Source organism: Dama dama, chromosome 33, assembly GCF_033118175.1.
Source record: "Dama dama isolate Ldn47 chromosome 33, ASM3311817v1, whole genome shotgun sequence".
Lineage (NCBI taxonomy): Eukaryota > Metazoa > Chordata > Mammalia > Artiodactyla > Cervidae > Dama > Dama dama.
This window is the reverse complement of record NC_083713.1, coordinates 3,517,889-3,533,085: the sequence shown is the minus strand read 5'-3', so window position 1 is coordinate 3,533,085 and position 15,197 is coordinate 3,517,889. Positions and strand designations below refer to the sequence as shown.

The 15,197-nt window shown below is 39.9% G+C and overlaps 1 protein-coding gene across 1 annotated transcript in view; it reads left to right on the top strand.

The window, feature by feature from the left end:
• OCA2 (OCA2 melanosomal transmembrane protein) overlaps positions 1–15,197 on the top strand; it is a 245,469-nt gene that overhangs the window by 131,637 nt on the left and 98,635 nt on the right. The window contains exon 15 of the mRNA XM_061135017.1: positions 6,732–6,864. Coding sequence (XP_060991000.1) covers positions 6,732–6,864 — 133 coding nt within the window. The remainder of the gene's footprint in view (positions 1–6,731; positions 6,865–15,197) is intronic.

Here is a 15,197-nt window from a genome sequence, read left to right as displayed (position 1 = left end):
ACAATATTGTAAAGTAATTAGCCTCCAACTAATAAAAATAAATGGAAAAAAAAAAGACAAAAAAAAGAAAGTGCTGCACTCAATATGCCAGCAAATTTTGAAAACTCAGCAGTGGCCACAGGACTGGAAAAGGTCAGTTTTCATTCCAATCCCTAAGAAGGGCAATGCCAAAGAATGTTCAAACTACCACACAATTGCACTCATCTCACATGCTAGCAAAGTAATGCTCAAAATTCTCCAAGCCAGACTTCAACAGTACATAAACCATGAACTTCCAGATGTTCAAGCTGGATTTAGAAAGGGCAGAGAAACCTGAGATCAAATTGCCAACTTCCATTGGCTCATAGAAAAAGCAAGAGCATTAAGAAAAAATCTACTTCTGCTCTAGTGATTACACCAAAGCCTTTGACTGTGTGGATCACAACAAACTGTGGAAAATTCTTCAAGAGGTGGGAATACCAGACCACCTGACCCGCTTCCTGAGAAATCTGTATGCAGATCAAGAAGCAACAGTTAGAACTGGACTTGGAACAATGGACTGGTTCCAAATTGGGAAAGGAGTATGTCAAGGCTGTATATTGTCACCCTGCTTATTTTACTTACATGCAGAATACAACATGCGAAATGCTGGGCTGGATGAAGCACAAACTGGAATCAAGAATGCTGGGAAAAATATCAATGACCTCAGATATGCAGATGACACCACCCTTATGGCAGAAAGTGAAGAAGGACTAAAGAGCCTCTTGATGAAACTGAAAGAGGAGACTGAAAAAGTTGGCTTAAAACTCAACATTCAGAAAACTAAGATCATGGCATTCTTAGCAATTGTCCCATTGCTCCATGGCAAATAGATGGGGAAAGGATTGAAACAGTGGCAGACTTTATTTTTTGGGGCTCCAAAATCACTGCAGATTGTGATTGCAGCCATGAAATAAAAGATGTTTGCTCCTTGGAAGAAAAGCTACGACCAACCTAGACAGCATATTGAAAAGCAGAGATATTCCTTTGCTGACAAAGATCCATCTAGTCAAAACTATGGTTTTCCCAGTAGTCATGTATGGATATGAGAGTTGGACTCTAAAGAAAGCTGAGCACCAATGAATTGATGCTTTTGAACTGTGGTGTTGGAGAAGATTCTTGAGAGTCCCTTGGACTGCAAGGACATCAAACCAATGAATCCTAAAGGAAATCAGTCCTGAATATTCATTGGAAGGACTCAAGGTGAAACTTGAAGCTGCAAGCCACTTGATGCGAAGAACTGACTCACTGGAAAAGACCTTGATGCTGGGAAAGAGTGAAGGCAGGAGGAGAAGGGGACAACAGAGGATGAGATGGTTGGATGACATCACCGACTCGATGGACATGAGTTTGAGGATGCTCCAGGAGTTGGTGATGGACAGGGAAGCCTGGTGTGCTGCAGTCCATGGGGTCACAAAGAGTCGGACACGACTGAGCGACTGAACTGAACTGATAGGAAAAAAGGCATCCATTTACATCATTGGTGGGAATCTAAATTGGTACAGCCACTATAGAGAACGATATGGAAGTTCTTTAAAAATACTAAAAATAGTACTACCATAAGATCCAACAATCCCACTCATTGGCATATATCTGGAGAAAACCATAATTTGAAAAGAAACATGCACCATGATGTTCAAGACAGTACTATTTCCAACATCAAGACATGGAACCAACCTAACGTTCATGGTTAATGGATGAAGAAAATGTGGTACATACATACAATAGAAATTTACTTAGCCATATAAAGAAATAGTACCATTTGCAGCAACATGGATGGACCTAGACATTATCTTACAAAGTGAAGTAAATCAGAGAAAGATAAATATATGATATCACTTATATGTGGAAACTAAAAAAGTATATAAATGAACTTATTTGCAAAACAGAAATAGACTTGCAGACATAAAGGGAGGAGGAGGGATAAATTAGGAGTTTGGGATTAACAGAAACACAGCAGTATATACCAAATAGGTAATCAGCAACAGCCTACTGTATAGCACAGGAAACTCTACTCAGGATTCTGTAATAACCTTTTGGGGAAGAGAATCTGGCAAAGTATAGATTTAGGTATATGTATAATTGAATTACTTTGCTGTACAGTTGAAACTAACACAACCTTGTAAAAGAGCTATATTCCAATATAAAATAAAATTCAGAAACAAAACAAAAATCACCAATAGGCCTCATAAGAGTCAAGAAATCACATCTGACAAATCTCTGCTTTCTCTGTGTAAGAATTAGTCAGAAATTATAGGAAGTTGTGAGGAAAATTATTCCAAGTCACCCTTTGCATTCTGCTCACTCCTCAAGGATCTCTTGGGATGGGTCCCTGTTGGGGTCCTTTAATGGACTGGAACCTTGTGGTACGGAGTCGACGATAAGAAAGTGAAAGAGAGAAAGAGAGAGAGAGAAAGAGAGAGAGAGAGAGACAAAAAAGACCCGGGGACCTAAGCTCTGGTGGAGCAAAGGTGCTTTAATGATTTTCCTATGAGTATATATAGGCTGTGGTACAAGAAACTTCTTTCGGGAATGATAGAGATCAGAAAACCAAACGTACAGCAACCGTTACCAAGGGAACAAGGGGTAATGTTAGTCACAAGGTCAGGACACAATCCATATCTCAAGAAAGGGGAACGAGACTAAGCAGTTTTGTCCTAAAGAGAATGTTTACTAAAGGAGACCCAAGCCTGCCTCACACAATGACCTCAGTCCCTGGGAGCAGCGTGCTGTTCCGCTTGAAGAGGGACAAAGGACTCATGAGAGACAGCACGTAGGAATCCTCCCGTCAAACATTCCCTGACAGGTCCTGCTGGCAGAATTTCTCGTACTGAATAGGCAGATGGGCAGACCTCCAGTGTCCACTGGTTCTCTCCTAGCATAGGCACAATCTACAGTGCTATAGGATCCCATGTGCAATGACACATTGTCCTTTCATCTCCCAACTGGCCCATGGGGAGATAGTCCTCCCTTGTTGGTTACACTTGCTCCTTTTTGCCTGTTCTAGAGAGACTCCCCACTAATGAGCATGATTATTCAAACACCTTTTAAACAGCACTAGAAAAGTTTCTTTAGGAGAGCCATGTACCCACCCTGTGCTCCTGAATGGCATTTCACCCATCACAGGAAGGCATTTCTTCCTGTGACCCAGATATGTGTGCACTTGAACATTCTTCAGGTCTTTTACACCAGGCCCCAGGCCCTATGCCCCTGGGATCTTCCTCCTGGCTCTGCCCCCGGGCGACTGTGCCAGTGGGGTGCTCTTCTGCTCCTCCATCCACTGACCTCCTCCATCCAGAACTTCAATGGTGTTGGTCTCTGCTCGTCCCACCCTGTCTCTTTTGGAAGTTCTTCTTAGTCTCCTTTGTGAGTTTTCTGTTTCCACACATCTTCAACATCTATTGATTTTGGGGTTCGGCTTTTTTGACTCTTTTTCCTGTTAGGTGAGCATTTTCTGGTGGAGCTTATGCCCTTAGTGGTTTGCACTGTTGCCTGAATGCTAGGATTGCCCACTTCTGTCTCTGCCAGAGCCTCACCTTCCACAGATCATGCGTGCCAATGCCCTAGCCTCCACATACTTGATGGATCCCTCACACTCAAGATGCTCTACCTGGATTACATCCATTCTGCAGTGCTGAGGTCATCTCCTTGCTGGGTCTCCAGACATGTTTCTATCCTCAAACTATACCATGATATTTAGTAAAACATTCAGTAGTTTTACTTTAAACACTTAAAGAGAATTTCTTTGAAGTAATTGTATCAGTGGGGTTCAAACCAAAATTGTTTCTTGAATTACCCTGCTACAGTCCAGTTGACTGTTGTGACTTTTGCAAAGCTAGCCTGACAGCTTCATCCCTAGAAAATGGAATTGGTGGGCCAGAAGCTAGATATCCCTTAAATGCATGTAATTTATTAGGCTCTGGATGTTCTAATCTGATTCTGGGGGATCCTTGATTATTTTATATGCCTCAGCATTTGACCACTTACTCTATCAAATGAGGACATTGTGGAAAATTAAGAAGAAAGCAGCTTAGTGTAGTCAAAATGAGGCTGAAAGGGAAGGGAAGAAACAGAACCAGTACTTTGCAAGAAAGGGCTGCATTTAAGTATTGCATTGGTGTAAGCATGACAGTAGGTAGTTTTGTTACTGAGTACATTAAAGAGACACTTTTAGGAAATTGTGGCGACATGTAAAAACAGCAAGGAAGCCCCGACACGTGCACCTAACAAGCTTAGAAAACACACATGCAGCCTATTGTGCATTGCACCTGCCCGTGTTTTTTAATTTTCAGTTTGGATTTTTCCATTCTTGATTGTTCTTACTTAAAAAATCTACTCATTACAATTCTAGAAGCAACCAAATGCTTCTTTTCAACACTGTGTTATTTTTGGTGTGGAGGCCTTTCCAAGACCCCTTTTGTCCTTTTCTTTCTCACTTCACCCTTTTCATCTGATTTTTCCTTCATCTGCTCCGTCATTTCTAATGGGAGAAAAATTAACAGGTTTGTTACAGGTTTTCTTCACTATCCAAAAATAGAGCTTTCCCATATAAACTTTCAGAAGTCAAAATGGCATAGAGTGAGAAAACAATCACTTATTTTCCTAAAAGCAAAAATCCTCTTCAGATTTCTTCCTTAGTGAAAACAGGTGCTAATGTAGGTCTTTTGTAAAAGTAAAGTGGCATAAAGGGAAATTTCAAAAAGTGGGGGACACCTGTATTGTGTTCCAAAGGGACCCATAATTATTCAGGATATAAGTACTTCGGCCTTCATGAGCTCCTCCCTCCAAAAAATATTAATTACATTTCATGACTGAATTCATACACAGGAAAGACATGAATATATTTTAAGCTATCTTCTTTGACTCAAAAGGTTTCCTATTTTGTTCCTGATTTTAAAACAAATGAAATGATTTTCATTTAAAAAGTGTTTTGGACATTTTTAAAAAAAGATATTTGGGGCATGCATTCTAAAGACACAATGTCCACGGTGATATCCTCAGAAACGCGGTGAATTCTAACGGCCGTTGAAAGCATGCCATGAGTCCCAGCTCTTCATAGATTTCCCTGCTATCTGTATATGATCAGCCTCACATAATTCCATCTGTCATTCGATGCTGTTTTCAAGGGCAACCACTGGATGTGCAGATAAACTGCAAGAGATTAAAAACTTCAGATCATTGTACACTGGCAAGCCTAAATTTTCACACAACTTACTAGTGGTTGTAAGTTGTAATAATGGTTTCTAAGTTGTGTTTTATGTTTAGCAATGTTATAAGTGGTTTCAGGTCTTTTCTGGAAATGAGGGGGACAAATAAGTAAATTTTAATAAACAATAATTTGTTTTTCAGTATCTGACTCTTTGAGACTCCATGAACTATAGCATGCTAGGCTTCCCTGTCCTTCACCATCTCCTGGAGTTTGCTCAAACTCATGTCCATTGAGTCAGTGATGCTACCCAACCATCTCATCCTCTGTTGCCCCCTTCTCCTCTTGCCCTCAATATTTCCCAGCAACAATAATTAATATTGAATTCACTCCTTCCAACTCAGGCCTTTAGAAGATGACCTTCCTGACTGCTGCCTTGGGAATGGTCTCTCAAGTTTGTCACTAGTGTCCCTGGGACCTACTCTCTTTACACCCCATTCACCCCACTGGTCCTGCCTGGGAGTCTCCCCCAGTGTTCTGTCATTGTGCCTCTGACCCTGTTTTGTGGACCAGTGGTCCAGGAGTTCCTGCCAGTGAGAAACTGGTTCTCGCAGCCCAGTTCATGGGGACAACAACCTAATCTGTCCTGCGAGGGTCTCAGAGGGTGTCACCTGTATTTGCTGAAGGTTTAAGCACAGTGAAAACGAAAGGGAAAAACTGACCAATATTGTTGCTGACTTATTCCCTTACAAATCAACCTAGTGGAGATTTCATCCAACAACAAAAGTATCCTCAGCAGCTGACTGTGGAAAAGAGCCCAGAGACAGGCAAAGGATTGTGAGGGGAGGAGAGGGCTCCTGCCTGGGGCCCTTGGGGGCTGGTTGGGACCCCCTGGGGTTCTTCAGTCCTGATGGCCACTCGTGACCTGTGGAGGACTGTGCTTCCCAGGCATGGCGATGCTCTTTCATATCAATAGCAGTGACTTAAATGAAGTATTTAAGAAAATGCAATTTACCTTCAAATAGATGAATATTGCCTCATGGTCTTTTATTTTCTTTTAAAGTATAGTTCATTTACAACATTGTTTAAGTTCCAGGTGTATAGCAAAGTGATTCAGTTATATATACATATATATTGCTTCAGGTTCTTTTGCCTTATAAGTTATCATAAAATACTGAGCATAGTTCCTGGTGCTATAACAATAGGTTCTTGTTGGTTATCTATTTTATATATAGCAGTGATAGTTTTATGTTTTGTCTCCCTCTGTCCTGTTTCACCAGATCCCAGGGGACATGTCAGTGTAGTGGTGAAGTAGAACCAGCTAAGGTTGGGATAAGATGTGATGACCTGTTTTTGTTTCCTTCCAAGGTTGCTTGTCATTCAGGTAATAATTGGTTTTTTATTATGAAAGAAACCAATCTGGAATGTTTGCAAAACTGCAGTGAAGAGTGCCTCTTCTGTGGGCTTCGTGTAGGTTCCCCGGCCCTTGATCTCAGGCTTCCCTGGGCCCTGCCATGAGGATGTGCCTGTGCTGCCTATGGTTTCACGTCTCCTTTCCTGTTTCCAGGGTCTGGACTTCGCTGGGTTTACAGCACACATGTTTGTTGGGATTTGCTTCGTTTTCTTGTTCTCCTTTCCACTCCTCAGACTCCTTTACTGGAATAAAAAGCTCTATAACAAGGAACCCAGTGAGATCGTTGGTGAGTAAAAGCACCTCCTCATACAGTTTCAGAGTTTGCTAACACAATATTATTTTCTGGGGGAGGTTGCCACAAAAAGGCAGGAGGTTAATGCCATGTAGAATACCAGGGAAGTATCCGTCATTGGGATACTAGAATGTCCCTGTCTGCCTCCTTGTAGGCAGTGCACTTTCAGGGACTTTAACTCCATCAACTGTGCCTCTAGTTTTCTATAGAATGAAATGTGTTTACATGTGGGAAGCAATGTCCACTGCATACAGTTTGCATGTCATGATAGCATTGAACCACCTGTATTTAGTACAAATAGCAGAGCATATAGACTGTATTCTATATTTTTGAGCCACTCTGTTGCTTCATGTCCAGTTCTAACTTACATTTTGTGCTGCATACGGGCTTCTCAGGAGGCAGGTAAGGTGGTCTGGTATTCTCATCTCTTTAAGAATATTTCACAGTTTGTTGTGATCCACACAGTCAAAGGCTTTATTGTAGTCAATGAAGCAGAAGTAGATGTTATTTGGAAAATTTCCTAAATCCAGCTTGTACATCTGGAAGTTCACGGTTCATGTACTACTGAAGCCTAGCTTGAAGGATTTTGAGCATAATATTGCTAGCATGTGAAATAAGTGCAATCAATTCCCATTTCTGTATAAATGGCTGGGAATCTAAGTGTGTTCTCACCAGCCTTCCTGCTCATCAGATGGTGACTTTACAAGGTAGATCTGCCTTTCTTTCCTGCGTGACTTTTGTATTCAGAATTTAACTGTTTTTGTTCCAACTAGGAAAATGTCCTATACACCTTCTCAAGTCATCTATGTAAAACCAGCTTGTTCCTAGGAGAATTGAATCACCCACCTACACCAGATAAATGGGATGATAAGCAGAAATATCTATTCTAGACCATATTTATTGATTGCACAAAAATTGGAGTGCCCTTGCAAATATAAAAGCAGTACTTTAAATACAGGCAATCAACAGGGATTTCCTGGGCAGCCTCTTGGCCTAGTCCTTAGTGAAGGCTATATAGGTGCAAGATAATTGGGCGGCTCGTGTGGACATAGGAATGGGCCTCACCAAAGAAGCTCAAAACTATGGGGGGTGGTTCCAGTATGGGGGCTGAGGGAAGGAAGGGGACACAGACACAGATGCTGGGGGCCAAATGGAATAGTCTTTTTGTCTGCTTCCAGGGCTATGGAAGCTTCCTGCCATGTAACATAGTTTACTTCATTTAGGAAGAATGTGTTTTCTTAGTAACATTGATAATTACTCACCCTGGTGGTTTGCAGAGCAGAGTATGTGATTTTCTTGAGAAAAAAGAACATACTCAAGTTCATGGCTTCCCAGGTGGTGCCAGTGATAAAGAATCCACCTGCCGATACAGGAGACCCAACTGACATGGATTCAATTCCTGGGTCAGGAAGATTCTCTGGCGTAGAAAATGGCAACCCACTCCAGTATTCTTGCCTGAAAAACTGTCTTTAAAAGCTTGCGTGGGCACAGTTGCACCTCCTTCCTCCCCAATATCCCTCCACCTCGCTGGTGATCAGAATTACTCAGAAATAATCATGATATATACAGATTATCAGGCCCACGCCCAGGAAATCTGTGCTGTGAATAAACTCTTCTGGAGAGTCTTATCTTGAGATTAACTTGGACATACTGATTTGGAAACATAAAAAACAAATCTGTGTATTGACTCCTCCACTCATCATGAATAAGTAGCTGAGGGAAGCTTCGAGGGAAGTGGGATAGAATGGTTGGGATATGGATATGCTGGAACCCTATGGTAATGGCAACATAGGCTGCACATCAGCATGCAGTGAACTGTGCAGATCCAGAGCAATAGCCGTTAATGGGTGTAGGGATGTCTGATTTTGAATCGCTTGGTATAACTACAGATTCCTAAGCCTTACCCCAGAGATTTGGGTTCAGCAGATCTCTGATGTGTCCAAGACATGTCAGAATAGGCTTGGCTATGCTACAGTTTGAACATTCTTTAGCATGGCCTTTCTTTGGGACTGGAATGAAAACTGACCTTTTCCAGTCCTGTGGTCACTGATGAGCTTTCCAAATTTGCTGGCTTATTGAGTGCAGCAGTTTAACAGCATCATCTTTTAGGATTTGAAATAGCTCAACTGGAATTCCATCACCTCTACTAGCTTGGTTCATAGTGATGATTCCTAAGGCCCACTTGACTTCACATTCCAGGATGTTTGGCTCCAGTTGAGTGATCACACCATCATGGTTATCTGGGTCATGAAGCTCTTTTTTGTATAGTTCTTCTGTGTGTTGTTGCCACCTCTTAATATCTTCTGCCTCTGTTAGTTTCTATCCTTTATTGTGCCGATCTTTGCATGAAATGTTCCCTTGGTATCTCCAATTTTCTTGAAGAGGTCGCTAGTCTTTCCCATTCTATTGTTTTTCTCTTTTTCTTTGCATTGATCACTGAGGAAGGCTTTCTTATCTCTCCTTGCTATTCTTTGGAACTCTGCATTCAAATGTGTATATCTTTCCTTTTCTCCTTTGCCTTTCGCTCCTCTTCTTTTCTCAGCTATTTGTAAGGCCTCCTCAGACAACCTTTTTGCCTTTTTAAATTTCTTTTTCTTGGGGATGACCTCCTGTACAATGAACCGAACCTCCATCCATAGTTCTTCAGGCATTCTATCAGATCTAATCCCTTGAATCTATTTGTCACTTCCACTATATAATCATAAGTGATTTGATTTAGATCACACCTGAATGGTCTACTGGTTTTCCCTATTTTATTCAATTTAAGTCTGAATTTTGCAATAAGCAGTTCATGATCTGAACCACAGTTAGTTCCTGGTCTTGTTTTGCTGACTGTATAGACTAGCAAGGTAATGCTCAAAACTCTCCTGCATAGACTAGCAAAGTAAGGCTCAAAAATCTCCAAACAAGATATCAACAGTACATGAACTTCCAGATATTCAAGGTGGATTTAGAAAAGGCAGAGGAACCAGAGATCAAATTGCCAGCATCTGTTGGATCATCAAAAAAGCAAGAGAGTTCCAGAAAAACATCTACTTCTGCTTTAGTGATTACATCAAATCCTTTGATTGTGTGGATCACAATAAACTGTGGAAAATTCTTAAAGAGATGGGAATACCAGACCACCTTTCCTGCCTCCTGAGAAATTTGTATGCAGGTCAAGAAGAAACAGTTAGAACTGGACATGGAACAATGGACTGGTTCCAAATTGGGAAAGGAGTATGTAAAGGCTGTATATTGTCATTCTGCTTATTTAATTTACATGCAGAGTACATCATGCGAAATGCCGGGCTGGATGAAGCACAAGCTGGAATCAAAACTGTCAGGAAAAATATCAATGACCTCAGATATGCAGATAACACCACCCTTATGGCAGAAAGTGAAGAAGAGCTAATGAGCCTCTTGATGAAAGAGAAAGAGGAGACTGAAAAAGTTGGCTTAAAACTCAGCATTCAAAAAATTAAGATCATGGAATTTGGTCCCATTGTTTTATGGCAAATACATGGGGAAAGAATGGAAACAGTGAGGGACTTTATTTTCTTGGGCTCCAAAATCACTGCAGATGGTGACTGCAGCCATGAAATTAAAAGACCCTTTGCTCCTTGGAAGAAAAGCTATGACGAACCTAGACAGCATATTAAAAAGCAGAGTTACTACTTAGTCAACACAGGTCCATCTAGTCACATCTATAGCTTTTCTGGTAGTCATGTATGGATGTGAGAGTTGGATTATAAAGAAAGCTGAGCACCAAAGAATTGGTGATTTTGAACTGTGGTGTTGGAGAGGACTCTTGAGAGTCCCTTGGACTGCAAGGAGATCCAACCAGTCCATCCTAAAGGAGATCAGTCCTGAATATTCATTGGAAGGACTCATGCTGAAGCTTGAAGCTCCAAGCTATCTGATGCAAAGAACTGACTCACTGGAAAAGACTCTGATGCTGGGAAAGACTGAAAGCAGGAGGAGAAGGGGATGACAGAGGATGAAATGGTTGGATGGCATCACCGACTCAATGGGCATGAGTTTGAGCAAGCTCTGGGAATTGGTGATGGACAGGGAAGCCTGGCTGCTCTGCAGTCCAAGGGTCACAAAAAGTTGGACACGTCTGAGCTACTGAACTGAAGTGAACTAATACCACAATAAGAAGTAGCCCTGAAATCTTAGTAAGTCTACTTCATGTTGGCCTAATGTCCATTGTGGGATCACAGTGCTTTCTGTTCAGTAGTTCTCAGAGCCGTGAGCTGCTGGTCATCATAGAGACCAGAGAGAACCATATGTTCCACTCTGCCACTGAATGACTCAGCTCCTCATGACTGTCACCAGGCTCTGCCAGTTGCAGGGGATAGGTTGAGTCAGCCTACCAAGTGATCAGCATGGGAGAGAATTTGACTTACTTATTGAAAAGCACAAACAATCACCAGAGTCATGATGACCCCTCTGGTCATCAAATATCAACACATGATGCTTCTTCCTAAAATTTTAATAGAATTTTTTATATTTGTGTACATTATGGATATTTGTATGTAATATCCTCTCTTAAAATATATACTTTTTGCTGTCCTCAAAAGATTGAATATATAAGTATACCCTCCTCTTCAGCTTTTGGGAAGAGATGGTGTAAAATTGCTATTATATTTTACCTTAAGTGTTTGCCAGGATATTTTAGAGTTGAACCTTCTTCTCTCCCTCCTTACGCCCCTGTCTCCCTTGATTTCTTCTTCCCTCCCTCCCTCTGTCCTTCCCTTCTAGTTTTTAACTACAAATACTGATTCTTTAATAGATATAGGCTAGCTATTAAGGTTATCTCTTTCTTCATAAGGGCTCACTGGTGGTTTCCACCTTTAAAGGAATTTGTCCCTGTACAAACTCAGTTGTTGAAAGAATTATTCTAAAATTGTTTACAATAGTCTTTCACTATCCTTTAATAGCTATAGAACTTTTAAAATTGAAGTACAGCTGATTTACAATATTGTGTATAGTTTCAGTTAACAAGAAAGTGATTCAGTTATATATGCAAATATATATATATATATATATGTATGCATATATATATATATATACACACTCAGATTATTTTCCATTAGTTTATTATAAGATATGGAGTGTAGTTCCCTGTACTAAACAGATACAGTTCCTTATCTCTTTTAGGCATAGTAGTTTGTATCTGTTAATCCCATACTCCTAATTTACGTCTCCCCCTCCTCTTCCCTTTTGGTTACCATAAGTTTATTTTCTATGTCTGTGAATCTGTTTGATTTGCACACAGATTTATTTGTATTATTTTTAGTTTCTACATATAATATTTAGATTTCACAAATATCCTATAATACTTTTTCTTTATCTGTCTTACTTAACTTAGTACAGTATTCTCTATGTCCATGTTGCTGCAAATGGCAATATTTCGTTCTTTTTTATGGCTGAGTAATATACCATTATAAATACATATATACCACATCTTCTTACAAATTATCTGTTGATGCACACTTGGATTGTTTCCAGGTCTTGGTTATGCATATATCTTTTCAAATTAGAGTTTTCATCTCTTCTAGATATATGTCCAAGAATGGGATTGCTGGATCACATTGTTGTTTAGTCGCTCAGTTGTGTCCGATTTTTTGTGACTCCATGGACTGTAGCATGCCAGGCTTATATGTCCTTCACCATCTCCCAGAGCTTGCTCAAACTCATGTCCATTGAGTCGGTGATGCCTTCCAATCATCTCATCCTCTGTCTTCCCCTTCTCCTCCTGCCTTCAGACTTTTCCAGCATAAGGGTCTTTCCTAATGAATCAGCTCTTCACATCAGGTGGCCAAAGTATTGGAGTATTCAGCTTCAGCATCAGTCCTTCCAATGACTATTCAGGTCTGATTTCCTTTAGAATTGACTAATTTGATCTCCTTGCAGTTCAAGGGACTCTCGAGTCTTCTCCAACACCACAGTTCAAAAGCATCAATTCGTTGGTGCTCAGCTTTCTTTATGGTCCAACTCTCACATGCATGGAAAAACCATAGCTTTGACTAGATGGACCTTTGTTGGCAAAGTAATGTCTCTGCTTTTTAATTCACTGTCTAGGTTTGTTATAGCTTTTTTTCCAAGGAGCAAATGTCATTTAATTTCATGGCTGCTGTCACCATCTGCAATGATTTTGGAGCCCAAGAAAATGAAGTCTGTCACTGTTTCCACTGTTTCCCATCTATTTGCCATGAAGTGGTAGGACCAGATGCCATGATCTTTGAATGTTTGAGTTTTAAATCAGCTTTTTCACTCTCCTCCATCACCTTCATCAAGAGGCTCTTTAGTTCCTCTTTGCTTTTTGCCATATGGGTGGTCTCATCTGCATATCTGATGTCATTGATATTTCCTCCAACAATCTTGATTCTGGCTTGTGCTTCATCCAGCCTGACATTTTGCATGATGTACTCTGCATATAAGTTAAATAAGCAGGGTGACAATATACAGCCTTTACATACCTCTTTCTCAATTCTGATCCAGTCCATTGTCCCATGTCCAGTTCTAACTCTTGGTTCTTGACCTACATACAGATTTCTTAGGAGGAGAGTAAGGTGATCTAGTGTTCCCATCTCTTGAATCATTTTCCAGTTTGTTGTGATCCACAGAATCAAAGATTTTAGTGTAGTCAATGAAGCAGAAGTAGATATTTTTCTGGAATTCTCTTGCTTTTTCTATGAATCAACAGATGTTGGCAATTTGATCTCTATGAACTGCTTATATAGTCTGGATATTAACTCTTTGTCAGTTGTTTCATTTGCGATTATTTTCTCCTGTTCTGGGGTTGTCTTTTAATCTTGCTAATTGTTACCTTCATTGAGCAGAAGCTCTTAAATTGAATTAAGTTCCTTTTGTTTATTTCTGTTTTTATTTCCATTTTCTAGGATGTGGGTCAAAGAGGAACTTGCTGTGATGTATGTCAGAGTGTACTGCCTATGCTTTTTTTCTAAGAGCTTTATAGTTTCTAGCCTTGTATTTAAATCTTTAACCCATTTTGAGTTTATTTTTGTGTGTGGAATTAGGAAGTGTTCTAGTTTCATCCTTTCACATGCAACTGTCCAGTTATCCCATACCACTTATTGAAGAGGCTGTCTCTCTCCATTGTATATTCTTGCCTTCCTTGTTAAAGGTAAGGTACTTGGGACTAAGTTTATCTCTGGGCTTTCTATCTTGTTCAGTTGGTCTATATTTCTGTTTTTGTGGCAGTACCATACTGTCATGATGACTGTAGCTTTGTAGTATAATCTGGTCAGAAAGTTTGATTCCTCCATCTCCATTCTTCTTTATCAAGATTGCTTTGGCTATTCGAGTTCTTTTGTGCTTCCACACAAATTGTGAAATTTTTTGTTCTAGTTCTGTGAATAATACCATTAGTAATTTGATAGGGATCACATTGTATCTGTAGATAGCGTTTTGTAGTATGTATAGTCATTTTCACAATATTGATTCTTCCGACCTTGCATATTGATTCCAACTTTGTATATTGATTCTTCCAACATTGTATATCTCCCCATTTGTTTGTGGTGTGTTTGATCTCTTTCATCAGTGTCTTATCGTTTTCTGCATACAGATCTTTTGTCTCTTTAGGTAGGTTTATTGCTGAGTATTTTATTCTTTTTGTTGCAGAGGTGCATAGGATTGCTTCCTTAATTTCACTTTCTGATTTTGCATCGTTAGTATATAGGAATGCAAGGGATTTCTGTGTATTAATTTTATATCCTGTGATTTTACAATATTTATTAACTCTAGTAATTTTCTGGTGGCATCATTATGGTTTTCAATGTAGAGAATCATGTCATCTGCAAGCAATGAGAGTTTTACTTCATTTCCAATCTGGATTCCTTTTATTTCTTTTTCTTCTCTGATTGCTGTAGCTAGGACTTCCAAAACTATGTTGAATAAAAGTGGTGAGAATAGGCACCCTTATCTTATTCTTGATTATGGAGGACATGCTTTTTGATCTTTCACCATGGAAGATAATGGTTGCCATGGGTTCACTGCATATGGCTTTTATGATGTTGAGTTATGTTCCTTCTTTGCCTACTTTCTGGAAAGCTTTTATCAGAAATGAGTGTTGAATTTTGTCAAAGGCTTTCTCTGCATCTATTGAGATGGTCATATTATTTTTTATCTTTCAATATGTTAATATGGTGAATCAGATAGCATATATTGAAGAATCCAGGCATCCCTGGGAAAAAGCCCACTTGATCATCTTGTTAATGTGTTGTTGGATTCTTTTTACTGGAATTTTGTTGAGGACTTTTGTATCAGTGTTCATCAGTGATATTGGCCTGTAATTTAAATTTTTTGTGGCATCTTTG